Source organism: Tenrec ecaudatus, chromosome X (genome assembly GCF_050624435.1).
Source record: "Tenrec ecaudatus isolate mTenEca1 chromosome X, mTenEca1.hap1, whole genome shotgun sequence".
Taxonomy (NCBI): domain Eukaryota; kingdom Metazoa; phylum Chordata; class Mammalia; order Afrosoricida; family Tenrecidae; genus Tenrec; species Tenrec ecaudatus.
Window position 1 is genome coordinate 56,172,382 of NC_134548.1, and position 17,783 is coordinate 56,190,164.

General features: G+C 41.1%; 1 protein-coding gene across 1 annotated transcript in view; it reads left to right on the plus strand.

Moving 5' to 3' along the window:
• CCNB3 (cyclin B3) overlaps positions 1–6,321 on the plus strand; it is a 55,732-nt gene extending 49,411 nt beyond the window's left edge. The window contains exons 8-11 of the mRNA XM_075538372.1: positions 3,307–3,462; positions 4,618–4,767; positions 5,909–6,042; positions 6,255–6,321. Of these exons, the coding sequence (XP_075394487.1) occupies positions 3,307–3,462; positions 4,618–4,767; positions 5,909–6,042; positions 6,255–6,321 (507 nt within the window). The remainder of the gene's footprint in view (positions 1–3,306; positions 3,463–4,617; positions 4,768–5,908; positions 6,043–6,254) is intronic.
• Positions 6,322–17,783: the final 11,462 nt, after the last annotated feature.

The window sequence follows — 17,783 nt, forward strand, 5'->3', positions numbered from 1 at the left end:
AAAAATTAATAAATCATTTTATTGGGGGCTCTGACAGCTCTTATTTAACAATCCATACATAAATTGTATCAAACACATTTGTATATATGTTGCCATAATAATTTTCAAAACTCTTTCTGCTTGAGCCCTTGGTATCAGCTCCTCTTTTTCCCCCTCCCTTCTCCACTCTCCCACCCTGTGGACCCTGATAAATTACAAATTATTATTTTCATATCTTACACCATCCACTGTCTCCCTTCACCCATGTTTCTGTTGTTTGGTTCCCCATTTCTTCTGTTTCTCCTTCCCCTTACACTCATGGTATGGCTATTCCTATTACTGTTCTTGAGGGGTCTATCTGTCCTGGATTCCGTGTGTCAAGAGCTCTTATCTGTACCAGTGTTCATGCTCCTATCTAGCCAGATTTGTAAGGTAGAACTGGGGTCACGATAATGTGTATGTGGGGGGGGGGCATTGAAGAACTAGAAGAATGTTGTGTTTTCCGTTTGTGCTATGCTGTACCCTGGCTGATTTGTTCCTTCCTTGTGACCCTTCTGGGAGACAATTAGACCCAAATGTCTAATTGTCTATAGATGGACTTTTGGTCTCCACTCCGAACCCCATCATTTGTATTGATGTATTAGTTTGTTGTGGGTGTTATGATGCCTGATACCCGATCCCGTCCACACCTCTTGATCACACAGGCTGGTGTGCTTCTTCCATGTGTTCTTTGTTGCTTTTCTGCTAGATGGCTGCTTGTTTAACTTCAAGCCTTTAAGACCCCAGATGCTATATCTTTTAACAGCTGGTCACCAACAGCTTTCTTTACCTCATTTGTTATGCATCCATTTGACTTTAGCAATTGTGTCAGAAAGGTGAGCATCACAGAATTCCAGGTTATTAGAGCAAAGTGTTCTTGCATTAAGGGAATACTTGAGTAGACACCCAATGCCGGTCTGCTACCTTAAAACTTACCATTTAAATGTATGTACATATACCTAAATCTCTATCATTATATATTAATATATTTATAAATGTACATGCCTGTATTTATACCTCTATAAATGTTTTTGCCTCCTAGTTCTTTCTTCTATTTCTTTTTACTTTCCTCCTGTCCCACTAGCATGTTTGACTTTCATTTGACTCTCAGTACTTTCTTTCATCTATATTGCACTTGATCAAACCCCATCAGGCATTCTATGCCCTCCTTGCCATTGATTTTAGATCTCTTATTGTTCCCTTGTCCCTGGGTTTGTTGGCTCTCCCCTCCCTTTCTCCCACCTCCTTCTCTCCGGTGTTTATGTCCCCAGCCCCGACCCACACACCGGAGCTGTTGGCCCCCGTTATTTTCTCCCCAGGATTGGTTATCCTGCCTTTCTTAGGTTGATAGACATGAGAAAAAATTAAAAGTGGGAAAAATCCTATAAATCATTCCAGGTCTGTCTGCTGACCCTTCTGATTGTTTTTCAGTTCGATCTGGTGAAGTGCCAAACCCTGCGCATTGGTTCCAAAGTCTTATTTTCAGGATTCCTTGGGGACTTCATTGCTTAAAAAGCTATTCTTAGTCCTGAGGAGTGGCTAGTGGTTTCAAACTGCTGACCTTGAAGTTAGCAGCCTAATGAGTAGCCACTGCATCACCAGGGCTCTTTCAGACTAATAGGTAACATCATGATAAATAGAAAAAAGATTAAAATCATCAAGGATTTCATCTTGCTTGGACTCACAATCAATACTCATGAAAGAAGCAGTAAAAAGATGAAATGGTGCATTGCATTGGGTAAATCTGCCGCACGAGACCTCTCTAGAGTTTTGAAAAGCAAGAAGATTACTTTGAGGACTAAGGTGCCCCTGACTTAATCCATGGTATTTTCAGTCATTTCATATGCATGTGAAAATTGAAAACTGAATAAGGAAGACTGAAAAATGCATGTGTTGGAATTATGGTACTGGTGAAGAATAGTGAAAATATTATTATGGGTTGCCTGAAGAACAAAAATATCTGCCTTGGAAGAAGTAGAACCATGGTCTTTCTTTAAGGCAAGAATGGTGAAGCTTCATCTCATATACTTTCGACATGTTGTCAGGAGAGACCAGTTCCTAGAGAAGGATATCACACTTAGTAAAGCGGAGGGGCAATGAAAAAGAGGAAGGCCCTCAACAAGGTAGATTGACAAGGTGACTGTCATAAGAAGCTAAGCACAATTGTGAGGATGGCACAGAGCGGGGCAGTGTTTTGTTGTATATAGGGTCACTATAAGGCTGAACTGACTTGATGGTACATATGGACAACATATTGGTTTTGATTTCTGGATGATGTTATGTGTCTTAGTGTCCTGTTGTCTATTGTCATTGCTGATTCTCTAGGACAGGGGTGCTCAATACGTCAATCGCTATCTACTAGTCAATCACAAATGTAGTGTGAGTAAATCACATGGCATAAAAAATAGACGAAAGCCTATCATTAATCCCGCCACTTAATTGATCTACAGCGCAGCCAGTCAGATGCACTCTTAGGTGTCAAACGCATGCACAAATAACTGCGCTGAGTGCAACAAAACTGACAAGCTAAGTTATCACCAATTTTTAGACCTTGTTTTTTTTTCCTCTTAAACGTAAGAAAGGGTATTAAAATGAGTTGGGGAGATGGACCAAGTAAGAGGACAAAAACGTATCACTTTCATATGGAATGGGAGATTTTGACACTACAGGCCGACATTCAGCTGAAGTCCAGAGCGCATGAACAGTTCTGGAACTCACAGAGGCAAAGTACCCAAGCATGAGAACATGTGCTCCCTCCTTGACTGCATGATTCGGCTCTGCTTATTGGTGTGAGTCAGCCTTTTCCCACATCAAGATCATTAAGCCCAAGTCCCGTTCCACCAGGACTGATGACCATTTGGAAATGTGCTTGAGGCTGGCTGTCAGCAGCTACTACCCGGACTATGCATCCCTGGCTCATTCCATTCAGTGCAAGTCATCAGAGTCAACTCAGGTCATGACAAAAATGTACATAGTTCAGTGTGTTGTGTTGTGCAATGTGGACTCATGTGGTTGTGCAAGATACATAAACACATATTGTACATATAAAGAATTCTCAGTGCATTTATGAATAAATGTAATAAATAAATAAAAATGTTTTCCATTTTTGTAGTTGGTAGATCATTTTGACTTGATCATTTAATAAGTAACTTGCCTGCTGAAAAAGTGTGAGTACCCCTGCTCTAGGATCTATGTTTGTTTGCCCCTGTGCCTTGTCTTATCTACCATTCAGCTGGAAGCAGAGTGCTGTTTTGGGCTTGGTGTAACTACCTCTCCTCTCCCCCCCAGGAGACCTGCCCACCTAGTGTGGCTGACATCTTGTACATCTGTGATGATGTTTATCAGCGACATGAGGTACTTGCCATGGAAACTAGCATACTGAAAACCCTCAATTTTGACATCAACATCCCTACTGCCTATCATTTTCTGCGCAGATATGCTAAGGTAAAATAGAAGAGGCACATCTTCATTCTCTCAGTGACTGGTTAGTTTTATATATGCCAACAATGGAAGTCTGAGTAGTGATAAAAGGGAAAGGGGTCAGCTAGAAATTTCTCCTCCAATTAAAGGTTAGCAAACTATAACGTTTGGGGAGTCAAATTGCTGTTTTGGAAAGCATAGTTACATATTTTTTTCAAAAAAGTTTTTTGTGTGTTTTCATTTAAAATTATAGCTATGCTTTGCAAACCAGCAATTTGTACAGCAACATTCATGAACAGTTTTCACAATGCATCAACATTCTGTTTAATTGCATTCTGTTTGTTCCATGCCTATCAAGTTTTCAGGTAAGGGAGGAGGGATGGGGAAAATATTTCTTTAACCAGGTAGCAACATATGAGTGGGTGATTTCTGAAGGATACTAGCAATGTGCTATTTCTTTACCTGGGTATTGGTTACCTAGTAGGTAACTTAATAATTTTTGTATTCTATATGTGAATTAGTTACTTTTTTATTTGTATGTCTATGTATGTGTGTGGCAACAAATTTCGAAAGAAGGTCAAGCATGAAAAGGGAAAGAGTTCTTTGACATCATGGACTATCTATTGTGATGGAATAGGTCAAACTCAGAGTTGGGGGACTTTGGGTCTTCAAAGGATAATTCTTACAAAATAGTCAGATAGAAGGTTACCACAAACACACTTAGAATTTTGTTTAATGGTGGCAGATTCCAAAGTTGGTTTATAATCTGCCCATAAAGATTCTGTGCTTTGGGGGCTTGGGACCTTAGAATGAATTATGGAGGCAGGAAAGGTAAATATCTCATGTAGAGCCAGGAGTTCTCAAACTTTTAAACAGGGGGCCAGTTCACTGTCCCTCAGACCCGTTGGAGGGCCGGACTATAGTTTAAAAGAAAACTATGAACAAATTCCTGCTCACAGTGCACATATCTTATTTTGAAGTAAAAAACCAAATGGGGCAAAAACACACGGTGGGAAGGATAAATGTCCTTGGCGGGCCACATGTGGCCCACGGGCCATAGTTTGAGGACCCCTGAAAGGCCTTGGATGAGATAAGTGAAGAGAGTGTGTATAGCAGAATCTTTTGACTGATGCTTACTTTTCCAGTTGGTTGTTGAGAGTCTCTTCTTTCTACCTTTAGTGTCTCCATGCCAACATGAAGACCCTGACTCTGTCCCGCTATATCTGTGAGATGACCCTGCAAGAATACGACTATATCCAGGAGAGGGCTTCCAAGCTAGCTGCTAGTTCCTTCCTCCTGGCCCTCTACATGAGAAAGCTTGATCACTGGGTATGGACGTATAGGGGATAAGGTCATGGGATTCAAAACCAGTGTTGTCTCAGGGAAGAGATGTGGAAACCTAGGTGAAAAATAACCACAGACCCACAGCTATGAATTTTCTAATATTAACGAACGCAAAAAGTTTAATATCTGGTGACTGATCTTTGAGGAGGAGACAGTAACTTTATTGAAAAGTGCTGAGCAAGTATCCAGGAGGTCCACCTCCCTCAATAGCTGGCTTTTCACTTTTATAGGAAGTATATAAGGGAAATGATAGATACCTATTCATAAAATTTCTTTGAAAATCTCACAGTTATGCATTTGGTGGCAAATTGGGGTGTGTGTGCAGCAGACATATGTTCCATTTTCAAAAGATGGATTTATGGGGGTGGTTCTCTTGAGAGCTGTGTCATAAGGTCTTCTTTGGAACACAGAACAGGTCCTTTTGAAACCATCCCTCTGCCATGGTACCTAGAAAATTCTGGTGCCTCTACTGATGTAAAAACCTCCTCAGTTTTAAGAACTTGGAAAAGTCAGAATGAAATTCCCTACACTAGAAAAAACAGTCAATAAAAGAAAGTGATGATAATGAAATGTTAAAACATTGAAATACTACTATCCCGATCAGCAAACACTTTATTGACTTAAGCCTCTCAATTGCCTTTCTCAGGATCCAAGAGTTATAATCTCACTTAGCATAGGGTCTACAGAACTAGGACTCCAAAGTGCTGGTCATACCCATTATGCAATAATGATATATTTGAATACCACGTCTAGTTTTCAAAGCTTAACTTTGCCTCTCATGAGCTGTATGAACACTTGAAGCTATTTAAATTCTTAGTGCCTTAATTTCTCAACTGTAAATAGGAATAAGAGTCCTGAGCTCATAAGATTGTTGTGAAGATTAAATGAGCGAATGCACAAAGTGCTTAGAACACTGTGTAACTCATTTTAAATGTGACTTAACCATGGAAATATCTGATTTGTGAATACTATATCAAGAAAATCAAGAAAAATAAAAGGAACCACATTTGACCAACAGTTACCAGAGGTTAAGAGGGGGCATTGAAGGATTTAGGATAGGACAGCAGAGGTAGAAGAAGGGTCTTCTTCCTAAAGTAAAAATTACTGTTCTTGTTGCTTCTACCAGGTTCCTACCCTGGAATATTGCAGTGGCTACAAGATCTCTGATCTTTACCCCTTGGTCAGGCAGCTGAACAGCATGCTGACTTTTCAATCTTGTGACTCAAATTTGAAAACTGTGTATTCCAAGTATTCTCTCCGGTAAGTACCTGTTGAGGTTGGGGTTGTACTTAATCCTGGGGAAACCTTAAACCACTAGGCTCAGATTAGTCTCATTTAAGGAAAAAATAGAAAAATTTAGAGAACAGTTTCTTTTGGATTAAAGCATGATTAGAAACCTGGGCCCTATGTCCTACTTGTCACATGGAACATTTTGGACTATTTCATATTGAGCAAAAGTCTCTTTTTTGCAGGATCTACTTTGAAGTCACTAAAATGCCCCCCTTGGGCAAATTGAATCTGGAAAAGATCTTGAACTGATTCTGAGACGAGTCTAGAAGCCTAGCAGCAACCATCAGAACCAGGCACACATACGTATTCTGTACTTCAATTTGTCTTTTGATCGCTTTTTTACACTTTTTGTTTATCTTTTCCAAAACTGATAATTTTATGAATATTTATGTTTTCTAAGGAAGAGGAAAAAATTATCATACTATTGAATTGTAAATTTAATTAAAAATTATTCTCGTTAAAATGACTCACTGCTCCTCTTATTGCCCAGGAAAGTGCTGTGAGGTTTTGTTCTATGCCTCAGGCTATGCCTCAGACTGTAGTTTATGTGAGTTTTCTCCTTTCTTAGGAGATTTTACCCTAATGCAGAGGTTCTCAACCTGTGGGTCATGACCCCTTTGGGGGTTGAACAACCCTTTCACAGGGGTCGCCTGATTCATAACAGTAGCAAAATTATAGTTATGAAGTAGCAACCAATATAATGTTATGGTTTGGGGGGGGGTCACCACAACATGAGAACTGTACTAAAGTGTCACAGCATTAGAAAGGTTGAGAACCACTGCCCTAACGGAAGAAGGAATTGAACTATGTGTAAACTGACAAATGGGTCTCTACAATGAAGAACCAAGGGATGCTGCCCAGTCCAAGCAGAGAACCCTCACGCAATTGATAGGCCTCAGTGTTCAGATCTGAGAGTAGCTGATAGTGTGGGCTTTCAGCTTTCCCATTCACAAATTATTCTTTTTTCCTAGATGCTAAAGGAGGTCTTTGGGGGGGGTGCAGGGGGGAGGGCAGCAGATTCTGAATTGGCATTCATTGAAAACTGCATTTACATTAAAACATCTTTATAACATTTCTTCATTATAAGATGACAAATATGCAAATGTGAATTCTGTCAAAATTAGAATGTTGGGTATTAGAAAAAACTGACACAATTTAATCCAACATCTCAATTTGATCTCTGGACATGGAAATTATAGCAATATATGGAATGGTTTTCTAGAGTTACTTCAATACTCAGGTGTGAGGTTGGGGGGCTATCTGTCTAAAATTCTGAAAGTCTTCTAGTTGGAATTGATGGTAACTCTCTTCAACTATATTTTGATTAAACTCCATAGTGATTTTCTAAGTAATGAAATATTAAAGTTCCCTCTAACTGGACAGAGAAATATACTCAAGCCAGAAGAATAAATAAATAATTCTTATATTTCTTCTTTGTGAGCCAGAAGAGAGATCCTTGGGCAACAGTGTTTCAATTTGAGAATTTAGTCCCATGTAGAAATTTCTGCCCCATGGAATAGTTTGACAGGGACAGGACTGGGTATAATCCTTTATCTTCATTCTTAAACTCAAGAAAACGAGGGCCAAGGTCTTACTAATTTGAGACCAGTTCTAGTGTTTAGTATAAAGGCAGGCCAATGTGATTAGATATTTGAGACTACTTTTGGAAAAAAGTGTACAAAAGAATGGAAGGAAAGACTGATAACAGCCCCTCTGATTGGTTCCTAGATCATCTAAATCTCTCACTGATTCCTTACCACCATGGTGCTAATCTTAGAGAAGTGAAGAAGTCATCCAAGTATTGTTTTTTCACTATTTTCTGTAAAGCCACATTCTTGCTTTCTCTTCCTCATCCTCTTTCAACAACTCCTATCACAAGAAAATATTAACCCAAGAAACAGTTAAGATAAAATATCAAGTGTTTAATGGAGGAAGTGAGGCTTTACCCAAATATTCCATGATTCAATGTTGTAAACAATATAGAATTATGATTAGTTGCCAACATAGGAAATAATACTAGGAGAAATACCCAGAGCCATGCAGTAGAAAGAACTCAAATTTCTCTCTGTAACTCTTACTGCACTGATTGTGAAAGAAGAAGGGATCATGAGCATCAATTTAACCTCAATAATAACTTTCCAGGTATTTGAAAATGCTTCACTTTAGTCCTGAAACCAAACTCACTGCCATTGAGTTGATGCCAACTCATAGCAAGCTTATAGATAGGGTAGTACTGCCCCTGTGCATTTCCAAGATCTTAACTCTTTACAGGAGTAGAAAGCCTTCTCTCTTTCCCACAGAGCAGCTGGTGGTTTCAAACTGCAGACGCTATGGATCACAACACAATGCATAACCACTATGCCACCAGGGCTCACGTTTTGAGTTAAAAGTCATACTGTGCTAATCTCCTCCTCATTATACATAGCCTTTCCCTTTATCTATGTTATTATCTTCCATAGGTCATACCTAGGATCCAATATGGAAACACCACTAAGTGAGTTACCTGCGCTTTACCTTGAACTCACGTATAGCAGATTTAAGCAACTGATATACTCCTTTGGACTAAGTTGAAAAGCCCTATTGTGAGAAGAAGCAGATGGCTGCTATCCTAAGGTTATAGAATTGGTGATCTTTGGTTCAGATCTTTTGCTTTGAGGGCACTCAATGAATGGGGGTCTGGAACTACCATATTTACCCTTTTGATGCCCTCATTGTTGAATGGAAATCTGATGTGCTTGATAAACTTTCACTCTTGGAACCCTTGTCTATTGCTGGTTGGAATACAAAGTGGTACAACCACTGTAGAAAACAGTGCCTCAAACATCTGAAAGTTTGACTGAGTTAGTCTGGGTTAACTAGAGAAACAAATTCATAGATACACTCATATGTGTATAAGAAAGAGTTTTATTTTCCTTTCCCCACCTCATCCACCATTGTCTACCATGTGCATCCCTGGTTTTGGTCTGGTCTCTGCCATACTACACAGTCTTCACCCCAGAAATGTTTGTATACAGTAGCTTTTTCCCCTATGCCACTTTTGCATTAAAAAAATTTTTTTAATACTTACCTCAGCAGGCTCATGTTGTACTTGTCCTTTTGTGCCTGACTTACTTCGCTTAGTATGATTTCCTCCAGTTCTTCCCATGCTGCTATGTGCCTCATACGTTCATCACTGCTTTTTAGTGATGCGTAGTACTCCATTGTATGTATATACCACAGTTTTTTAATCCAGTCGTCAGTTGATGGAAATTTGGGTTGCTTCCAACTCCTTGCAATTGTGAACTGTGTCGCAATGAACATTGGAGCACAGATGTCTGGTCTTGGTGTGTTCCTTGCCTCTTCTGGGTATATGCCCAGTAGGGGGATTGCTGGGGGTCATATGGTAACTCTATTTCCATCTGTCTTAGGTATTGCCAGATTGATTTCCATAGTGGCTGTACATACTTATAGGCCCACCAGCAGTGGATGAGAGTTCCTGTCTCCCCACAGCCCCTCCAACACTTGTTGCTTTCTGATTTTTTGAATTGGGCTACCTTTGAGGGTGTCAGGTGGTACCTCATTGTTGTTTTAATTTGCATTTCTCTTATGGCTAAAGATTGGGAACATTTTCTCATATGTTTGTTGGCCATTCGGATTTCTGTTCATGTGAAACTTCTGTTCAGGTCCTTTGCCCACCTCTTCAGTGGGCAATTATTTTTTTTTTCTTTTTGGGAGCTAGCAGAGTACTGTAGAGTTTAGTAATAAGGCCTTTGTCTGATGTGTCATTGCTAAAGATGTTTTCCCAGTCTGTGGAATCTCTTATTACTCTCTTGGTGAATTCTTTAGATGTACACAAGTGTTTTATCTTCAGTATATCCCATTTGTCAATTTGTGCCTCCTCTGTGTTTGTGTCCTTCCCTATTTCTGATAGCCTGAGTATTCCCTGCGCCAAAGTTCTCAAGTTGGTCCCAATTCCCTCATTGATGGCCCTAATAGTTTGGGGTTTAACTTCAAGGTCTGTGATCCACCTTGAGTTTATTCTTGTGCATGGATTGAGATAAGGGTCTTGCTTCATTTTTCTGCATGTGGATATCCATTTTTTCCAGCACCACTTGTTAAAGAGGGCATCGGCTTCCCATTTGATATATTTGGGGCCCTAATCAAAGATCAGCTGTGTGTATGCTGATGCTTTTATTTCTGGGTTTTCAGTTCTTTTCCATTGGTCTGAGTATCTGTCATTGTACCAATACCATGCAGTTTTGAGAACTGTGGCTGCATAGTATGTGCCAAAGTCAGGTAAAGCAAGCCCTCCCACGGTGTCCTTCTCCTTGAGGAGTTCTCTGCTAATTCTGGGTTTCTTCCCTCTCCATATGAAGTTGGTAATCAGTTTTTCCATTACTTTGAAGAAAGATGATGGTAATTGTATCGGGATAGCATTAAACTTATATAGTGCTTTTGGCAGAACTGACATCTTAACTATATTAAGTCTCCCAATCCAAGAGCATGGAATATTCTTCCATTTGTTGAGGTCGCTCTTGGTTTCTTGTAATAGTGTTCTATAGTTTTCCCTATATAGATCTTTTGTTTTTTCAGTCAGGTGTATCCCTAGATATTTCAATTTGTGGTTGGCTATTGTGAGGGGTACCACCTTTTTGATCTCTTCTTCTGTGGTCTTATCTGATGTGTATAACAGTCCGATGGACTTCTGTTTGTTGATCTTGTATCCTGCCACTCTGCCAAACTCCTCTATTGCTTCCAGTACTCCCCTTGTGGAACTTTTGGGATTTTCCATATATAGAATCATATCATCTGCAAATAACGATAGTTTCACCTCTTCCTTCCCCAGACGAATACCTTTGATGTCACTTCTTTGCCTTATGCTGTTAGCTAAAACCTCCAGCACGATATTAAATAGGAGTGGGGACAAGGGGCATCCTTGTCTGGTCCCCTTTTTCAGTGGGATTGTGTTAGTCTTTTCTCCATTGACTACCACTTTGGCTGTTGGTTTTTCATATATAGCTTGTATTGTCTTGAGGAATTTTCCTTCCATTCCTGTCTTCTCACGTGTCTTAAACAGGAATTGGTGTTGGATGTTGTTGAATGCTTTTTCTGCGTCTATTGATATTATCATGTGATTCTTATACTTTTTCATGTCAGTGTGTCGAATAATACTAACGGTCTTTCGTATGTTGAACCATCCCTGCATCCCTGGTATGAATCCCACTTGGTCATGGTGAATATAAGGAAGAAAAGGGAAGTGGGGGCATGGGGCACTAATCCACCCAAGGGGAGGGTATTGTTTATATCTCCACAGGGAAAGTGGAACCAGACTTCAACCCAGTGCCGCAAAGTGTGAATGCAATATCCCGGTGTGGAGTAGGGAACTAGTGGAGAGGTCTGGGAGGCTGGCTCCAGCACCAAAAATTAAGTGGATTCCTGCCCCTCCCCCCAAAAGAATTTGTTTCAAAGGATGACATTGATTCTGCAGCTCCGGGAGATGGACATATCTGATCAGAGCACACGGGAGCAGATGAAGGGGCAGGAGGAGACAGTGGAACACAGCCTGGCCCACCAGGCCATGAGGATGATGTTCCTGAGTAGAGCAGCCAGTCCACAGAGAGAACAACATGGCTGGCCCTACTATGAGACATGATGCCCCTCAGTGACTAAGGACGATACAGGGGACAGCACCAGAGACACAGTGTGGGAATTGCACCTGACCTGATCCCACCACACTGAGGCAAAGCACTGGGGGAGTGCAGTGGAACAGCAAGGGAATGGAGTGGCAAGGTCCCCAGGGAATGCTGAAAGAGGACTTTGGGGCCAGGGCGTGGTGCCCCAACAGACTGGACTGGGAAACGCTCCTAAGGGCCAGCAAACGATCCTTGAACGAACTACAAGCCTTTCTTTTGTGAAGTGTTTTGTTTTGTTCTTTGTCAGTGGTTTGTTTTTGTTGTTTTGTCGTCTGGTTGTATACTGTTGCTTTGTTTTCCTCTGTCTTGTTTTCATGCATGTTAGTGTCTCCACAGGTCTGTCTGAATAGGACAGGCTGGATGAACTATCTGGAGGAAAAACAATAGGACGGACAGTTCCGGGGGAACTTGGGGTAGGGGGAGGTGGGAAGGGTAAGGAAGTGGTGTTAACAAACACAGGGACAAGAGAACAACATGGGCCCCAAAATGGTAGTGAGGGGGGAGTGGCAGGCCAGATGGGGAACGATCAAGAGTAAGGTTGCGTAGAGAAGAGGTATACTCTAGCCCAGGTGGGGATGGAGCATGGTAGTGGGGAAGGAGGAAAGTCAAGGGAGCTGGAGGAAGGAGCTAGGAGTCAAAGGGCATTCATGGAGGTCTAGACAAAGACATGTACATGCAAATATATATAGGATGATGGGGCAATAGATCTAAGTGTCTACACTTATAGGTTTAGTATTAAGGTGACTGAAGGATCTTGGGCCTCTACTCAAGCACTCCCTCAATGCATGAATACTTTCATTTATTAAATTGGCACTCTATGATGCTCACTTTCCCGACACAACTGCTGAAGCCAAAGTGGGTGAACATGTAAATGTGGTGAAGAAAGCTGATGGTGCCCAGCTATCAAAAGAGACAGTGTCTGGGGTCTTAAAGGCTTAAAGATAAACAAGCGGCCATCTACCTCAGAAGCAACAAAGCCCACATGGAAGAACACACCAGCCTGGGTATTCGAGTGGTCCCAAAGGGATCAGTTATCAGGCATCAAAGAACAAAAAATCATCATATCATTGGCTGCACACCTCCATGATAGGATCGCTAAAGACAAATGGGTGCATAAGCAAATGTGGCAAAGAAAGCTGATGGTGCCCGTCTATCAAAAGAGATAGTGTCTGGGGTCCTAAAGGCTTGAAGGTGAACAAGCAGCCATCTAGCTCAGAAGCAAAAAAGCCAACATGGAAGAAGCACACCAGCCAGTGCAATTATGAGGTGCCCAAGGGACCAGGTATAAGGCATCATGAAAAAAAAAAGAATATATGTATGTGTATATATGTATATGTGTGTATATATATATATATATACCATATTGAATGAAGGGGGAAGTGCAGAGTGGAGACCCAAGGCCCAAGTGTTGGCCACTGGAGATCCCCTCATAGAGGGGTTTAGGAGAGGAGATGGGTCAGTCAGGGTGCGAGGTAGTACCGATGAAGAACACAGCTTTCCCCCAGATCCTGGATGCTTCCTCCCCCCAACTACCATGATCCAAATTCTACCTTGCAGGGCTGGATAGGGCAGAGGTTGTACACTGGTACATGGGAGGGCTAGAGGCACAGGGAATCCAGGGTGGGTGATACCTTCAGGACCAGGGGTGTGAGGGGCGATGCTGGGAGAGTGGAGGGTGAGTGGGTTGGAATGGGGGAACTGATTACAAGGCTCCACATGTGACCTCCTCCCTGGGAGATGGACGGCAGAGAAGGGGGGGGAAGGGAGACTCCGGATAGGGAAAGATATGACAAAATAACGATGTATAAATTACCAAGGGCACATGAGGGAGTGGGGAGCGGGGAGGGAGGGGAAAAAGAGAGGACCTGATGCAAAAGGCTTAAGTGGAGAGCGAATGCTTTGAGAATGATTGGGGCGGGGAATGTATGGATGTGCTTTATACAATTGATGTATGTATATGTATGGATTGTGATCAGAGCTGTATGAGTCCCTAATAAAATGTAAAAAAAGAAAAGGAAAAAAAAGAAATAACATTATGTATCTGAAATGCTAAGGCTGGTAAAAACAAAAAATAAACCACCTTAACCAATGAAAAAAAAGAAAGAAAGAGTTTTATATATAAGAGCAGTTGAATATTGAGAAAACATCCCAACCCAGTCCAGATCAAATCTCTAATCTGATATTAGCCCACATGTCAGATACCAAACTATAAAATCCTCTTCAGATTCACAAAACACATGCAATGACACCGAATTCAGGAAGATCACAGGCCAGTGGGTGGGAAGTCTTGTGGATCCAGAGGCATTGTGAGCATCTCAGTGCTGGCAGGGGTCCCCACATGGCTTCTCTAGCTCCCAGGGCTGCATCAGGGTCACTCCATGTGGCTTATCAGGGAGTGATCCAGGAGAAAGAGTGTCTCCTACCTCCAAAGAGGAATACAGGAATTCCTGAGGCCCCATTAGCTATCACCTTATTGACAGCTTAGACTCCACCCCTTCACTCCTTATCCTCTCAAATTGACAAATAATTATATAACTGCCACAATGACCATGTTGTTTTGTTGTTAAATGTTCTTGAGTTGGTTCAGATTTATAGTAATCCTATATAGAATAGCATGAAACACTGCCTGGTCCTGCACCATACTCAAAATTGTTAATGCTTGAGCTCACTATGTCTATCTTGTTGAAGGTCTTCCTTGTTTTCTATGACCCTCTACCACGCATGATGTTCTTTCCCAGGAACTGGTTTCAACATGCCCAAAGTGCATATAATGAAATCTCATATTCTGGCTGTACTTCCTACAAAACATATGTTTTTGTTTTCTTGGCACTCTGTGATACATTCAGTATCCTTTGGCTGTAACACCATCTTTATGACTTCTTTCTGTGTACACAGGCCTTTTATCTTCAGTATATTCAATTTGTCAATTTGTGCCTACTCTGTTTTCAGTTTTTCCCCCCATTGGTCTGAGTATCTATCATTCAACCCATACCACACTCTTTTGACAACTATGGCTATATAATAGGTGCTAAAGTCAGGAAAAGCAAGCCCTCCCACTTTGTCCTTCTTCTTGAGAAGTTCTCTACTAGTTCTGGGCTTCTCCCCTCTCCATATGAAATTGGTAATCAGTTTTTCCAATTCTTTGAGGAAAGATGATGGCATTTGTATTGGGATAGCATTAAAGTTACATAGTACCTTGGGCAGAACTGACATCTTTACTATATTGAGTCTTCCAGTCCATGAGCATGGGATAGTCTTCCACTTGTTGAGGTCACTCTTGGTTTCTTGTAATAGTGTTCTGCAGTTTTCTTGGTATAAACCTTTTGGGGTTGTTTTAGTCAGGTATATCCCTAGATATTTCAATTTGTGCTTGCCTATTGTGAAGGGTACTACATTTTTGATCCCCTCTTCTGTGGTCTTGTCTGATGTGTATAGCAATCCAATAGACTTTTGTTTGTTGATCTTGTATCCTGCCAGTCTGTCATATTCCTCTATTGCTTCTAGCACTCTCCCCTTGTGGAGCTTTGACATTTTCCATATATAAAACCATATCATCTGTGAATAATGATAGTTTCACTTCTTCCTTCCCCAGATGAATACCTTTGATGTCTTTTCTTTGCCTTATGTTGTTAGCGAGGACCTCCAGTATGATGTTAAATAAGAGTGAGGACAAGGGGCATACATATCTGATCCCCTTTTTCAGTGGGATTATGTTTGCCTTTTCTCCATTGACTACCATGTTGACTGTTGGTTTTTTATATACAGCTTATATCATATTGAGGAATTATCTTTCCATTCCTATCTTCTTGAGTGTCTTAAACAGAAATGTGTGTTAGATGTTGTCAAATGCTTTTCCCACATCTATTGATATTCTTATGTGATTCTTATAATTTTTCATGCCAATGTGGTAAATAATACTAATTGTCATTTCAATGTTGAACCTTCCGTGCATCCCTGATATGAATCCCACTTGGTCATGGTGAATTATTTATTTTATATAATTTTGTATTCTATTGGTTAGTGTTTTGTTAAGGATTTTTGCATCGATGTTCATTAGGAAGATTGGTCTGTAGTGATCTATTCTTGTGAGACACTTGCCTACTTTAGATATCAGAGTTATATTAGCTTCATAGAAAGAGTTTAGGATTTGCTGTCTTTTTCTATGTTCTGGAAGAGTTTGTGTAGGATTGGTGTCATTTCTTCCCTGAATGCTTGGTAGAATTCTCCTGGGAAGTCATCTTGCCTGGGGGATTTTTTTTATTGAAAATTCCTAGATAACCTTGTTTATTTCTATTATTGCTATGGGTCTGTTGAGATTCTTGGTGTCCATCTGGGATGGTCTCTGGAAGGATTGTTTTTCCAAGTATTTTTCCAAGTTGTTGAATTCATTGGAACACAGGCCTTTGTAATACTGTGTAATTATCCTTGTGATTTCATTAGAGTTCATTGTAATGTCCCTTGTTTCATCCTTCATCCGTGCTGTTAAACTTCCTTCCTTCCTTTCTTTGGGTAAGTTTGCCAGTGGTTTGTAAATTCTGTTAATCCTTTCAAAGAACCAACATTTAGCTGCATATTTTTACCATGCTTTTCTTCTTTTCTCTCTTATGAATATCTGCCTGATTTTTATTATTTCTTTTCTTTCGCTATTAGTAGGATTGTCCTGCTGACTCTGCTCTAATTGCTGTAAGTTTTGTGTCAGCCTATCAATCATAAGTCTCTCTTCCTTTTTCAAATGTGTATGTATTGCTATCAAACTTCCTCAAATTTGGATAGTTTAACTATTATATGCCTGGGTGACTTCTTCGTGGGATTCAGTGTAGCTGATGTTCTTTTGGCTTCCTGAATTGTTGCCTGGTTTTCATTCATTACACTGGGGAAGTTTTCTTCTAAGAATTCCCTCGCTATTTTTGCCATTGACTTCTTTGCATCTTGTACCGTAGTCCAATTATTCTAATGTTGTTCCTCTTCATAGCATCAGACATGGCTCTCAGGTTCTCTTCAGCTTCTCTGATTATCTTGTTTGACTATCTTTTCCATTTGTTGGAGTCTCCCTGGTTATCCTCTAGCTCACTGGGCCTCAAGTCCGTTGGCAAATTCTGTGAATTTATTACTGACTTGTTATCTCATTCCTTAAGTCTTGTATTTCCCTTTGGTTTGTGGTGTTTAGCTCCTCTATCATTTCATCCATTTTCTCTATTGCTTCCCTCATATTCTGTATGACTCCAAGCAGCATTTTGAAATTTTCATTCTGTGGCAGATCAATGTCTGCTTGTTCCATGCAAGTCATTAGATTGAGGGTGTTTTCTGATATTGCCTTTTGTTTCTCCTGTTTTTTAGTTGAGGTTGTTGGCACTGGTTGCTGTTTGTGTGTCATGTTAGAGGAGCCAGGCGCCATTTTCCAGTGAGTCAAACAGTACTGGATTTTCTCTTTGGGAGACTTGTATGAATGTTCCTTCAAACTGCGTACAGCTAGCTGCACTTGGGGTCAAGGCTAGCACGTTATCCTCCTGTGGTTTCAATCTTTCCCTAGCCAACAAGTGTTTTGTTTTTTGGAGGACAAGTTGCATGGTCCTCTCAGGACTTGCTGGTCAGGTGCTTGTGGGCTCATGAGGATGGTGCTTCAATGGATGGTCTCACAGGAAGCCGTAGTGGTGTGGCGCATGTCAGCCTGGAGTGGCTTGGAGGGCGCGCATCTTTGCCCACTGCAACAGGAGTGCTGCAGAGGGTGGGTGGGTGTGTCTGCTTTCGTGTAGAGCACTGCTTATGGAAGGTAGGATTGCCCTAGTTGGCAAGAATTCCATGGAGGTTGGGCGGAGGTTCCCACAACAGCTTGGAGCACTATACAAGGCTGGTGGAACTGCCTTAGGCCTTATGAAACACTGCTGCAGGAGGGAGGAAGTTCCCTCAGCCACATGTAGGACTGTGGAGGACCGGTGGGGAAATACCAGCCACGTGGAGTGCCATGGAAAATTGGCAGAGGTTCCCCCAGCCAAGTGGAACAACACAAAGGCAGGTGGGAGTTCCCCTGACCGCTTAGTT